Source organism: Dermacentor albipictus, chromosome 2, assembly GCF_038994185.2.
Source record: "Dermacentor albipictus isolate Rhodes 1998 colony chromosome 2, USDA_Dalb.pri_finalv2, whole genome shotgun sequence".
NCBI lineage: Eukaryota > Metazoa > Arthropoda > Arachnida > Ixodida > Ixodidae > Dermacentor > Dermacentor albipictus.
The window spans coordinates 110,037,558-110,050,072 of NC_091822.1; the positions used below are offsets into that span (position 1 = coordinate 110,037,558).

The 12,515-nt window shown below is 46.5% G+C and overlaps 1 protein-coding gene across 1 annotated transcript; it reads right to left on the bottom strand.

Moving 5' to 3' along the window:
• Positions 1 to 6,185: 6,185 nt before the first annotated feature.
• Positions 6,186 to 11,829, bottom strand: LOC139056035 (uncharacterized). The gene is made up of 2 exons (XM_070533849.1): positions 10,366 to 11,829; positions 6,186 to 6,393 (listed from the first exon to the last, which is right to left on the bottom strand). Exons 1-2 carry the CDS (start codon positions 11,651 to 11,653, stop codon positions 6,218 to 6,220), a joined length of 1,464 nt encoding a protein of 487 aa, XP_070389950.1. The 5' UTR covers positions 11,654 to 11,829; the 3' UTR covers positions 6,186 to 6,217.
• Positions 11,830 to 12,515: the final 686 nt, after the last annotated feature.

A 12,515-nucleotide genomic window follows, 5' to 3' on the forward strand; every position in this document is an offset into this window, starting at 1 on the left:
TATATGGTAAAATTCAGGCGGGAATAAAACCAGCAGCAAACATCAGACTACCTGGGAAATTATCACCAAAACTTAAATATCTAGTAAATCAAAGGAACAATCGATTACGAAGGGTCTAAAACCTAGGCCGCGATTTTGTAGCGATCCCTTTTCCTATGCTACTCCTTTTGCTCAGTGATCTGACCGACATTCGGCTATCGTTATTAACTAGAACAGCCAGCCATGGAAGGTGGGTTATAAGAGTGGCAAACATCGAGCGGAAAGCATCGCAAGAAAATCGCATCCCTTATTAGGCAGTGCTACAAGCCACTGTCTTTAACAATCGCAGGCACTGACATCCTGTTCTTCGGATGAAAATATTAATGAAAACGAGCGTCTGATTGACATGCCTCGATTAAAAAGAAATTTCGCTGTTGTTATGTCGGTCTATATTTGCCCTACAATATAAAAGACAAATACGCGAGCACGTCGAACACAGACAATGCAGACAAGTTCTCGCGAAGCTGGACTTCAAACTGAACACTATCAATAAAGTAATCTTCACACAAGCAAATATCTGTTCAAGTGTCAAACATCGCAGTCGCGTACCAACTCGCGATGCCCGTGACACATCGACATGCATTACACACGTAACTTGCGGAAATTCATATCTACGGAAAAATTTCTTGCCGGGAAACTACCGAGAAAACAGTAACTTTCAGCGTTTACGTAAATATTTGCCCATTAAGTCTCAACGATCAGCGGTGGTAGCACATCACTCCATAAAGCAAGTAAGCGGTAAGAAATAATACATTTCACGGAAACTCCCCTCGTGAAACGCTTTGCTAAATGTGCAGAGCAACATGGTCAACATACGCTCAGAACGTGTTCTGTTGTCGTTCCACAAAGCTTACTACATGAACCAGAAGCTGCGAGAATGCGCGCAAGCGTCAGACCTGCTTACCTTCAATGTGGTCGGCAAACAGCTCCTTCGTCTCGCAGGCACCACGCGACGACGCTCTTTCCGGCGCGAACACTGTCGGATTGCCGATGAACACCCGCGCACGAAAGCACAACTTTCAACAAATTCTTCCACGCACCATAATTCGAAGCCACGGTACCAGGTATTCCACGAGCGAACGCGGACAGGCGAGAACAAAGGAAGCTCGGACGGGCGCTGTAGTACACATAAGACACTGGCGTATCACAGGAAACATAAGGCGAAGTAATGGCGTTACACGAGTCCAGAGGTTTCTTGATGGTTAATGCACACGGTACGTATCACAGTTTGTTTAGGCACTTCGAAAATATGATTAAATTACCGTGTAACTGTAACCAACACAACGTGGCCCAGCTCACCGTCAACCGTTACACTGCGGCAGCGCCGCACTGCGGTTAACAAGTGAATTTAGCCTCCGAGATCTGCATTTCCTTTTAGGGCGTACAAGTTGAAAAAGCACGGCCTTCGAGATTTAAAAAAAGTCGTTACTGGAAGGAAGGCTGGTATTTAAACACAAACTATTAATTTTAAATTGTCTTGGTGTGGTGCCTCGTTTTTTTAAAGTATATGCAGAGATTTTAGGGGAACTATGCGCGAACTTTTGCCGGCCGACACGAGCCAATCAGGGCGCATCATGTGCAGCTCCGTTGCTTGTGATGGCGCACGGTGGTCGGGCAGCCGCGATAGCTGTGACACCCACCGATCAGAAATTCGGAATCGCCACACATATAAACGCTTCTTATGGCGCCCAGTGGCGTGTTTTTTAGAATGTCAGGCCTTATCTTGAATAGGTGGAACCATATTTGCTCGTAGCGTAAGGAATAAAGGCGACAAAAATGTGGCGATTGCTGGCTTGCAGCGGCAGCGGAACTTCGGCCAAAGTGAAGCAGGCGTACTGCTTGCATGCTCGCGTAATCAAATACGGCCATACCCCACACACAACTTTCATACTCAGCCAACTCACAATTATAAATTATTCAGTTGTGCGCCCAAGCAAGCATTACGGGATCCGCGCTGCCCTTCTTCTACGCGTGCTAATATCGACACAGCAGTTACTCGTACTTGTGGTCAGCGCGAAAGCAACGAGAACAGCTACTTAAATGGTTGTATAATCGCATACGCTCACTAGCAAAGCGGCAGATTGGCCGCGAAGGCGTCCGCCTCTATTGCGGTTCATGTAGCGCAAGCCATCGAACACTGCGCGTCGTGCCACCGAGTCTCCAGCCGCCGCGCAATTGTTATTTGTCGTGAGGGATTATTCGCTGCATGAGGCTTTGATGTACGTATGTAGTGTTGACGGCGCGTGGTGGTCAATACGGCCAAGATAGATGGGGAGGGGGGAGGCAGGTGCACCCCCCCCCCCAATTTTTTTTTACTTTGATACGCCAGTAGTTAAAGTTAATACATCGTTCAGGTAGACGATCTATCTGTAGCATGTGTAAAAAGATAATCACTATATATAAGCGCACTCTATCTTACCTGGATGCGCACTCGAGGGAGTACACAGCCAGGTAACATAGAGTGCCCACACAGGTAACATAGTGCTCATATATATACATATATATATATATATATATATATATATATATATATATATATATATATATATATGAAATATGAAATTCTTGCATATTAGGTTAAATACTGCAGATTTCTACATATGGCTTGCTACTGGAGAATAGCAGGTTGAAAAAGTAAGAAATACTTTATATATTAAGAGAATGCATGGCATAAATCATTAGATACACCATCCTATTTCATGGCATGCTCGATTTTCCGCACAATATAGCCACAATTATTGCCGGTCGGCATGTCTAGTGCGAGGGGTGCAAGCAGTGCCTTTTCCTTGAATCTGCCAGTGAATAACATACAGTACAGATAGCGCTAACTGTACTATTCGCAAAAGATGCTTACTGCGCACATTCTGTTACCTACATGTGCACTCAAGTGCACATGTAGGTAACATATAAAGAGTGCATGCACCATATATAGATTAATGCTCTATGTTACCTACGTGTGCACTCAAGTGCACATGTACGTAACATATAAAGAGTGCATGCACCATATATAGATTAATGCTCTATGTTACCTACACGTGCACTCAAGTGCACATGTAGGTAACACATAAAGAGTGCATGCACCATATATAGATTAATGCTCTATGTTACCTACGTGTGCACTGAAGTGCACATCTAGGTAACATCCCGCCGTAAACACAAAGGGCACATACTACAATAATTATAATAAGGGTTGTTTTCTTGGGGCAAAGGAAAGGATAAGTCAAGATTTAGTACTTACAATGACTCTGCAGAGTGTATCAACGGCTGTCACAGAGTACAGATATATCTGCCTGTATTATATGTACAGACAGTTGTTATGTGCACTCTATGTCACCTACATGTGCACTCAAGTGTACACTCAGTAACACATAGTACGCACCCAGTTAACATCCTGCCGTAAACATAAAGGACACATCCTAGAGGCATAATAAAGGTCACTTCCTCGAGGTATACGTTAGGATGAGTAAACATGTGGTACACACAAAGTTGGCGTCCCGGAGGTCACACAAAGGACAAGGAATCATAAAGGTCACATAGGGCACAAGAAGGAAACATAAAGGAAACATAAAGGCAATGACCATTTTCATAGGGGATGTACGAGGGCGAGTCAAATGAAAGTGAGCCTATTCACTCCGCGCAATAATGGTTCAGTTCATTATCGGCGAGGCATGCGCGTAGCCAACAGGAAATGTTCTTTAATGTTCTCATACGCTGAGTTGAACATGGCTGCGTGGCATAGTGGACGCTCCAAAAGTTGAACAGCTTGGTGTCGTGAGGTTTTTGACAGCTGAAGGTGTTTGCCAAAAAAGAAATTAGTCGCCGTGTGGCTGCCGTGTACACGTTGAACATTGCAGTTCATTGGCCACTGTGAAGCGTTGGAGCAAGCGGTTCAAAGAAGGACGTGAAAGTTGCAAAGACGATCCGAGACCGGGCCAAAGCTACTGTGCAATCACCCCCAACACAAGTGGAAAGGTTGATGAGCTGGTTACACAAGAACGGAGTATAACCATGGATGAACTGGCAGAGCGTGTGAACATCAGTCATGGTTTGGTCCACCCCATAATTAATGAACATCTCGGTTGTCGGCTCTTGTGTGCGCAATGGATGAACCAGATTTCGAACTACCACTAGAAGACAGACAGAAGGCACTGCCATGAGTCATCTGATCTGATATCACAGTGAGGGTGACGACTTCTCGTCTGCAATTGTGACCAGGGACGAATCATGGTGCCGCTACTACGAGCCTGAAAAACGAAGGCAAAGCTTACAGCGGAAACATTCGAATTCACCACTTCCGAAGAAGGGAACCGCCGTCATTTCCTCCGGAGACTTCTTTTGTTTTTTTGATCGTCCGGGGCCATTACTGATCGAATTTGCTAAACCTTGAGAAGCTATCAATCGTTTCTGATATTGTGAAAAGTCAAATGGGCTGCGTGTCGCAATCAAGAACAAACGACTTGGAAAATTGACGAATGGGGTCATCTTGCTCAACGACAATGCCCGTGCCCACGTCGCTGATGTGGTTAACACATAACCGGCAATGTTCAAGTGGGAAACGCTGCAACACCAACCATACGTCCCAGACCTGTCGCGTTGCGACTTACACATTTTGTGGCAATTGAAGAAACAGCTCAAGGGAACCAGCTTCATGTCGGACGAACACGTGAAAGACTCAGTTACAGTCTTTTTGAAGCAGCAACCCAAGGAGCTTTATGAGAGGGAAATCACGCGACTATTTAGTCAGTGGGACAAATACCTAAATGCTCATGGAGACTACATTTAAATAAAGGACCCTGTTTGTCATATATTCGCATTGGCTCACTTTCATTTTACTCGCGCTCGTATATTTTGCAGAACGCCTGCTTTTTATATGTGTTCTCTGTTGCTACTGTAATTTCGGTGTAATTACTCAGAATACACGACCCGTGACACCTTCTCCTGCGCAATACATTAGAACAAAGGACAGCGTCACTGAGATGTTTCCCTGGCCGTTGCATGTGTACCAAAATGTAAACACGGCTCTTGTATCGGAAGGTTGCCTTAAAATATATGTCCTCAACTTGTTCATCTCACGGCCTTTACATTTTTCATATCAGCGGCACGCACTACTTTGCTGGTTTCGAACTGATATATTTCTAAAGTTCGTGTGATATTTTCTTTACTTAATAAACAGACAGAAAACATGGAAGCATTGATATCAGTAATTTCGGGCACAATTTTTAGGACATACGGGTATATTCGTTCATGAAAAAATACACATTTTACTTTTTTTTATTGATATGATATAAGGAGATGTTGGCGCACAACTTAAGGCACCGGCTACTCCTTATCTCTTGGGTGGTTCCATCATACATCATACAGGGTTCAAGATTACATATCGAATAATCTTTTCACACGAGCACCAGGACTTATGACGCAACGTTTCCACAGGAAGACTATGACGTAAAGAACACATGGTACATACAATATACAAGATAAATGTCTCCACACTTATGTAGATGAGTCTCAAAAGTACAAACGATGCTGTCGCCTAATAACACATTGTCTAGTCAGCGGGTGGTACATACATACATACGTACGTATGATACATCGTGTAAATTCATTATCACATACAGTCCCAACAGAACATTCAACATAACATAATTCACAAACAGATGCATATATACAGTGACATTGAAATGAAGGGAATAATGAAAGCGCTAATAACGTCCAACACTGCCGCTGTCTCCCAGAAAAGTATTTAGTGCTTTTAAAGCGCTCTTCTGCAAGGCCGCTGTGGGCCAAGGGTCCAAAAGTTTCCTTAAACTGAAAAGTCAGCGGTCTAATGTAATTAGCGCTTATTTAAGAGGGCATCTTGGTGTGTCATGATGTGGGCAATCTAGAAGGAGGTGATATGTATCTTCGTCTACAAATCCACAATCACATTCGAGGGTTTCCGCTCGGCCAATTCTGCGTAAGAAATGCTTTGTGTAGGCAGTGCCTAGCCTTAATCGATGAATAAGGCTTTCCATAGTTCTATCTAATGACAATAACAATTTGAATTCAATAAATGGATCAATATGGTGTAAGTTCGAGCTCTTAGAATTCTGGTCAAACCAAGTGTTTCTAGACATTTTGAAAGACGTTGTCCTTGTAATGCAGCATGGCATGGCAAGAACTTTATTTTAGTCCAGAGAAACTAGGGTCCGAGGGCACAAGCCCCCGGGCTATGTTGGTGGCTCCGCCCACGTAGGCACCGGTAGGCCAAAGGCTTTCCCGATGTCGTGAGCTCTCCGGACGGCCAGGAGTTGATCTTGGAGGACATCGCTGGATATGCGCCGACTCCAGTCCTCCTCGCTGTTGAGATCCGAAGCCCTTTGGTTGGGGCACAGCCAGAACATATGATCAAATAGACACGGAGTGTGTCCACAACTTTTACATTCCGCGGGAAAGTCCCGGTCAATTTTGTTAAGCACAAAAGGTGTGGGATAAGATTTAGTTTGAATCATTCTTAATGTGACTGCCTGAGCTCGGTTGAGCTTCTGATGGGGGGGAGGAAAAAATCTCCTGCCGTCCCTATAATGTGAGGTGATCTCGTGAAAAGTAGTAAGTGGGTCTTTGTAGGAGCCGCAGTCATCCTGGAGCAGTTCCTGATCTGATGCGCGGCATGTGAGATCTCGCACAGCAGAGTGAGCTTGCTCGTTAGGATTGCAGCCACTGGGGCTGACCGAGTGGCCCTGATGAGCCGGAAACCAGACTAGGTGTGAGCTATCCAGTTGGTCGTAATTATCAGTATTAATACTGTGTTTAAGTAACTTGTGTGCTTCCGCTGAGATGAAGCCGGCTGAGTAATTCCTAATAGCTGTACGGGAATCGGAGAAAATTGTGGAGCCTCTCCTCATTGTAATTGCAAGTGCTATGCTTGCTTCTTCGGCGGCATGAATGGAGCTCGTTCTTAGTGACGCCGCACTTATTAATTTACCGCTCTCATCGACCACGGCAATAGCGTAGCGGTTGCCCGATCCATAACGAGTCGCATCGACAAAAAGAGCTGAGCTGTGTTGTTGGTGCAGTTTACCCAGAATGCATTTGGCCCTGGCGTCCCTTCTGCCTTTGTTGTACACAGGATGAATATTTCTAGGTATGGGGTCCACAACTAATTGTGTCTCCACCTCCTTGGGTATTTTGAGCTTAGAGACGTCTCCTCCTCGAGGCAGTATTCCGACTTCATCTAGAATTTTACACCCTGACTTAGTGTTGCAGAGTCTTGCAATTTGTGACATCGAATGCGCCTCAATGAGCTCATCTATAGTGTTATGTAGTCCTAACTTGTTGAGGAGTTCGGTACTCGTTCCGTGCGGGAGTCCCAGAGCCCTTTTGAGTCCGGAGCGTATAAGTGCGTTTAGCTTAGCCTTCTCTCCTTTCCCCCAGTTCAGGTATGATGCAATGTACGTCACATGACTGATGAAAAATGCATGATATGCTCTGATGAGATTGTCCTCCTTGAGGCCTGCATTTCGGTTTGAAACCCTGCCCAGGAGCTTTAAAGTACTGTTGGCCTGACCTGTGAGACGGTTCAGGGCTGTAGCGTTACAGCTCCTTGCGTCAATGAGAAGACCCAGAATTTTTATTTGCTCTACTCTGGGTATGACCCGTCCTGTGTTGTCTGTGATTTTTATTGGCAGAGTTTCTAAAGGCACAAGGTTTCTAACACCTTGTCTCCCCTGTCTAAAAAGCAGCAGCTCAGATTTACTAGGTGATAGCCTGAGTCCGGTGCCCTTAAGGAAGGATTCTGTGGTGTCTACCGCTGCCTGTAGTGTCTGCTCTACTGCTGCGAGTGACCCCCTTGGGACCCACACTGTGATATCGTCAGCGTATATGACGTGCCCCAAGCTCGGAATTTTGGACAATTCCTCCGAGAGCCTGTGCATGGCAATGTTAAAGAGGAGTGGGGACAATACTGAACCTTGTGGTGTGCCGTTGTTGCCTAAATTGTATGGACCGCCTGTGACTATCCCGAGTTTGACCCGAGCTGTCCGATTAGCTAGAAAGGACCTCACATAATTGTAAAAATTGCTTCCCAGGTTCAAGGTTGAGATTTCATGTAGGATATGTTTATGTGCAACCGTATCAAATGCTTTGTTAAGATCCAGACCCAGGATGCCCTTTACGTCCCTGCTAGGGTCGTCAATAATAGCCCGTTTGATCATGAGCATGGCGTCCTGTGTGGATAATGCCTTCCGAAAGCCTATGAGATTGTGCCTGAAAAGCTCCTGGTTTTCTATGTGTTCTATTATCCTGTTATGAATAGCATGTTCGGCTACTTTGCCAATACAGGATGTAAGTGATATGGGCCTGAGGTTCTCCTTTGTTAGTGGTTTCCCGGGTTTCGGTATAAACGTCACCTTGGCCTCCCTCCATTCCGGTGGGACAGTGCCGGATCTCCAGTGACTATTAATTTTGACCGTGATTATGTCTATGGCATCATCATCCAGGTTTCGCAAAAGTTTATTTGTGATGCCATCCAGACCCGGGGCAGATCTCCCATTTAAATTAAAAAGTACATGCCTTACCTCAGCTGCAGTGAAGTCACTGTCCAAGTCCGGTTGCGATATTCCGGAGTAAGGTTCGCTTACTTCTTCTTCGTTTTCATATTCATCTTTAAGTGGCAGGTACATGTGTGCGAGGTCGTTTGCGACCTCTCTTGCTGTCCGCCCTATAGCTATCTGTTTATTGACGAGTCTGTTTATGGCGAGGTTTGTAGTACCTCTGGAGAGCTTGTCATTAAGTAGGCTCTTCAATAGATTCCATTTGCCTCCTCTGCGCAATCTGCCGTCTGTTTCTGAGCAAGTTTCGTCCCATTGTTGACGTGAAAGCTGAGCCGCGTATGTCTCGATATCACGATTAACTTGGGCAACCTTGGCTCTAAGTCTTCTATTGAGTCTGTGACTCTTCCATCTGGTTAGGAGAGAATTTTTCGCTTCCAGCATGTGAGCTAGCTTGGAGTCCATTTTTGGGACTTCGATTTCTGTTGAGACTGCTTTAGTAGCTTTCTTAATCGTTGCCTTTAGTTGATCTAAGAGCTCCTCATAAGATTCGTCATCTATGCTGGTTTCCTTACGCAACTTACGGAAGAGATCCCAGTCCACATACTCATATTTCCTTAGTGGTGGTGGTTGCGTCTGTAAGATGACTTCAATTATGTAATGATCACTTCCTAAATTCTCCTGCAGATTGTCCCATGAGCCTTCAATTCCCCGAAGGAATGTAAGATCGGGGGTTGTATCTCTGGTAGTAGAGGTACCAGTTCTCGTGGGGAAGTTAGCATCTGTAATAAGAGCAAATTTTAATTCACTTGCCGTGGTTGCTAAATTAGTACCCTTGACGCTCTGATGACCATAGCCCCATTCTTTGTTAGGAGCGTTGAAGTCCCCAGCCACTACAAGTGGGGCTGTATCTGCCTTACTGGAAATGCGGCCCAAGACGGTCTTAAAATCCCTTTTCCTATCTTGCGGAGAGCTATAAACGTTAGCTATATACACGTTAGCTGCTTTTTTGTTCTTCAGAATGAGTTCAATCATTTGTGCTTCTAGACCAACCTTGTACTTGGGAAGCTCGTGAGTTTCATAGGAGGTACCCTTTCGAACCAAAGTCGCTATTCCCCGTCCCCCTGGAATGGTCAAGGTTTCGGAGTTGTAACCCGGTAGAGAGATATCCTCCTTAGCTAGTGTTTCCTGTAAGAGAATAACGTGCGGCTTAACTTTGGCCGATCTAATAAGCTGCTGCAGGGGAGCCCTGCGCCTTCGGAAACTCGCACAATTCCACTGCCATATTTTAATGTTATTGTTGTCCTTTGAAGCCATTATGATACCACTGGTTGATTGCCCGAACCCCTAGAGTCCGCGCTCGGGCTGCCGTTTGTGCCTCCGTGGACTGCCGATGCAGTCGCTGCGCTTGCCTTTGCCTTAACTTTGGGCCTTTCTAGTTGACCCACTCGAGCATCTAGATTAGTGATGAGCTCCATGATTTTCGCCAGAGTCCTGTCTATTGTGGCTAACCTTGCGGCTATTCTGACTTTTTTGTTCTTGGGGGGTGCCTCACTCTCTCCCATCTCCTCTGCCTCAGAGGTTTCTAAATCTTCTTCCTCTGTTTCGCTAATGGGAACGGGGTGGGGGGCTTTACGTTTAGGTTTGCCGGCCAAGGGTTTTGGAGCCGTTGTGTCCATCTGACTACGGGGTGTTTCGGACCTTTCTTCAAAGGATTTGAAAGCCTCCCTGAGCTCAGACAGTTCTTGCCTTAATTTCTGGTTTTCTGATTCTAATGCCAATATTCGGGGATTTGACTCACGTTCCGGCTGTGCCCTACCATTAGTACTCCTGGACCTTGCCCTTGTCGGTTGTGCTGGTTTCCCAAGGCCTCCGTTCTTGACTCGATCGGCCCAGGTTGCTCTTGGGGTCGACTGTGAACGGGACCTCGATCTTGACCCAGGTCCTCGGGGTTGCGGGTCAACACCAGAAGATTCTCCAGAGCTGGGTTGTCCTCTGGATCGAGAACGCCCCCTGGAGCGGGAGCGCCCTCGTGAGCTGGAGCGTCCTCTCGTGCGAGAGCGCAAGTTGGCGTCGTTTTCTAGCATGACCCCTTTGCGCTGGGAATTGTTGCTGTCTTCAATGTCTTCGACAACCTGTGTACAGCGTGCTTGCTGTCGTTGGCGCCTACGACGCCTTTGCCTCACAATGTAAGGCATCTGGAATCTTCGGCTGCATTTTCGGTCCCCAGTTGGGTGTGCGCCACCGCAAATAGCGCACTTGGGATCGCAATGATGATCTTCAGGTGGGGAAGTGATTCCACAGCCCCTACTCTTTCTAACACTTGCCGGATTGGGACACACGTCGGATCTATGTCCGATTTCACCACAGCCGTAGCACACATCTATCTGTCGTCGGTAGAGATAACAGGGCATGAGTACGTTACCACAAATAACGTGGTTTGGCACTCTTTGTCCTTCAAAAAGTACCACCACCGTTGTAGTCTGCTTGATCCGACGTACCTCGACGAGGCCCGGATTTCGGTGATTGACGAAAAGGGTTTTCAGTTCCGCGTCGCTAATGTCCAGGTCGATACCGCGAACAACACCCTTACATGTATCTTCTCCTGCTGCGGTGTAGGCCGCCACTTCGAAGGGTCCATCCCTCGTATGGATCTTGCGTACCTTGGCGTAAGCTCTTGCGTTTTCTTCCCGCGGAGTTGATACCACCAAGATGTTCTGACAGCCGTTCGGACAGTACGTGTCCTCCGTCGTGTCTTCCGGCGCTAAGGCTGCTGCCATGGCCAGCGCTCTGGAGAGATGCACCAGGCTGAACTTTTTAACGTCGAGGCCGCCACGGGGGCGGACAATTATCTTGATGTGATCCCTCGGTAGCATCGGGATCCTAGAGGCGGTAGCGACGCGCTTAAGCACGTTCTGCGAGGTGGCCGTGCGGCGACTACCTTTCCCGCCATGGTTGGTATCCTTTATAGCCACGGATTTCCCTCCAGCGGCTAATGCGCGTCTCCTTCGGCGAGTGATGGCTGTCATCCATCCAATATCTTCCTCCGGGGTGATCTCCATGCCTTCAACAGCTGAGCCGGAGGCCATGCCTACACTCCGTCGTGCGCGTGAGGCCTAGGCCTGCAGCGCGAGCCAGGGGCTGGCACCTTTTCTACGTGGCACGCAGAAAACAGTTTCCAACGAAGCGAAAAATGGACCAACCGGTAAAAAATGGGCATCCACGTAATCCTTGTGATACGACGCGTCGATCGCCACCAGGTTCTCAGGGGTGGCACAACAATTCGGCGCAAGAACATTGATCGAAGCGGGAGCCGATGTTTGCACGACCGCACTAGTCGGCTTCTTCTTCTTCTTCTTGTAATGCAGCGTAATCCATTCTTTGATATTGGGGGCGGAGCCGTATCATCTTTGAGGTGCGCTTTTCGTGCTGTTTCATCGGCTGCTGTGTTGCCAGGAATGTTGCAATTCCCTGGTATCCACTGGAATACTATTGCATGTTTCACTTCGCTTGCCTTTGTCAGGTTTTTAAGTGTTTCTTATATCATACTGTTACTGAATGTTTTCCCCTTTGTGTTGCAGAGTGATGTTAGAGCCGCCTGTGAATCGCTGAAAATTACCCATTTTTGCGCAACACTTACTGACAATATAAACTTTATCGCACATAGGATTGCGAACAGTTCAGCCATTGTGGACAAATTCACACGAGATAACTTAAATGATTCTTGTTTATTGAGGTGCGGTACAATGAATGATGAAGTTGAAGAGGTTGCTGTACTGGAGACGTCTGTATAGACATGTGTGTATCCTGAATACCGCATATATATCTGGTATAGTGCTAGTTGTTGAGCAGCTTGAATGAACATGTATCTTTTTCTGAACTTCCCATCTACTGACAGTTCGATTTTCGGAACTGTAAGCAGCCATGGAGGCTATTCGATGTCTGAGTTCA

Coding starts and splice junctions, on each gene's coding strand:
- LOC139056035 (XM_070533849.1), bottom strand. CDS start 11,653: ATGGCCTCCGGCTCAGCTGTTGAAGGCATGGAGATCACCCCGGAGGAA. Junction 6,394..10,365: donor TGGTAGGGCACAGCCGGAAC/GTGAGTCAAATC, acceptor CCCCAACCAAAG/GGCTTCGGATCTCAACAGCG.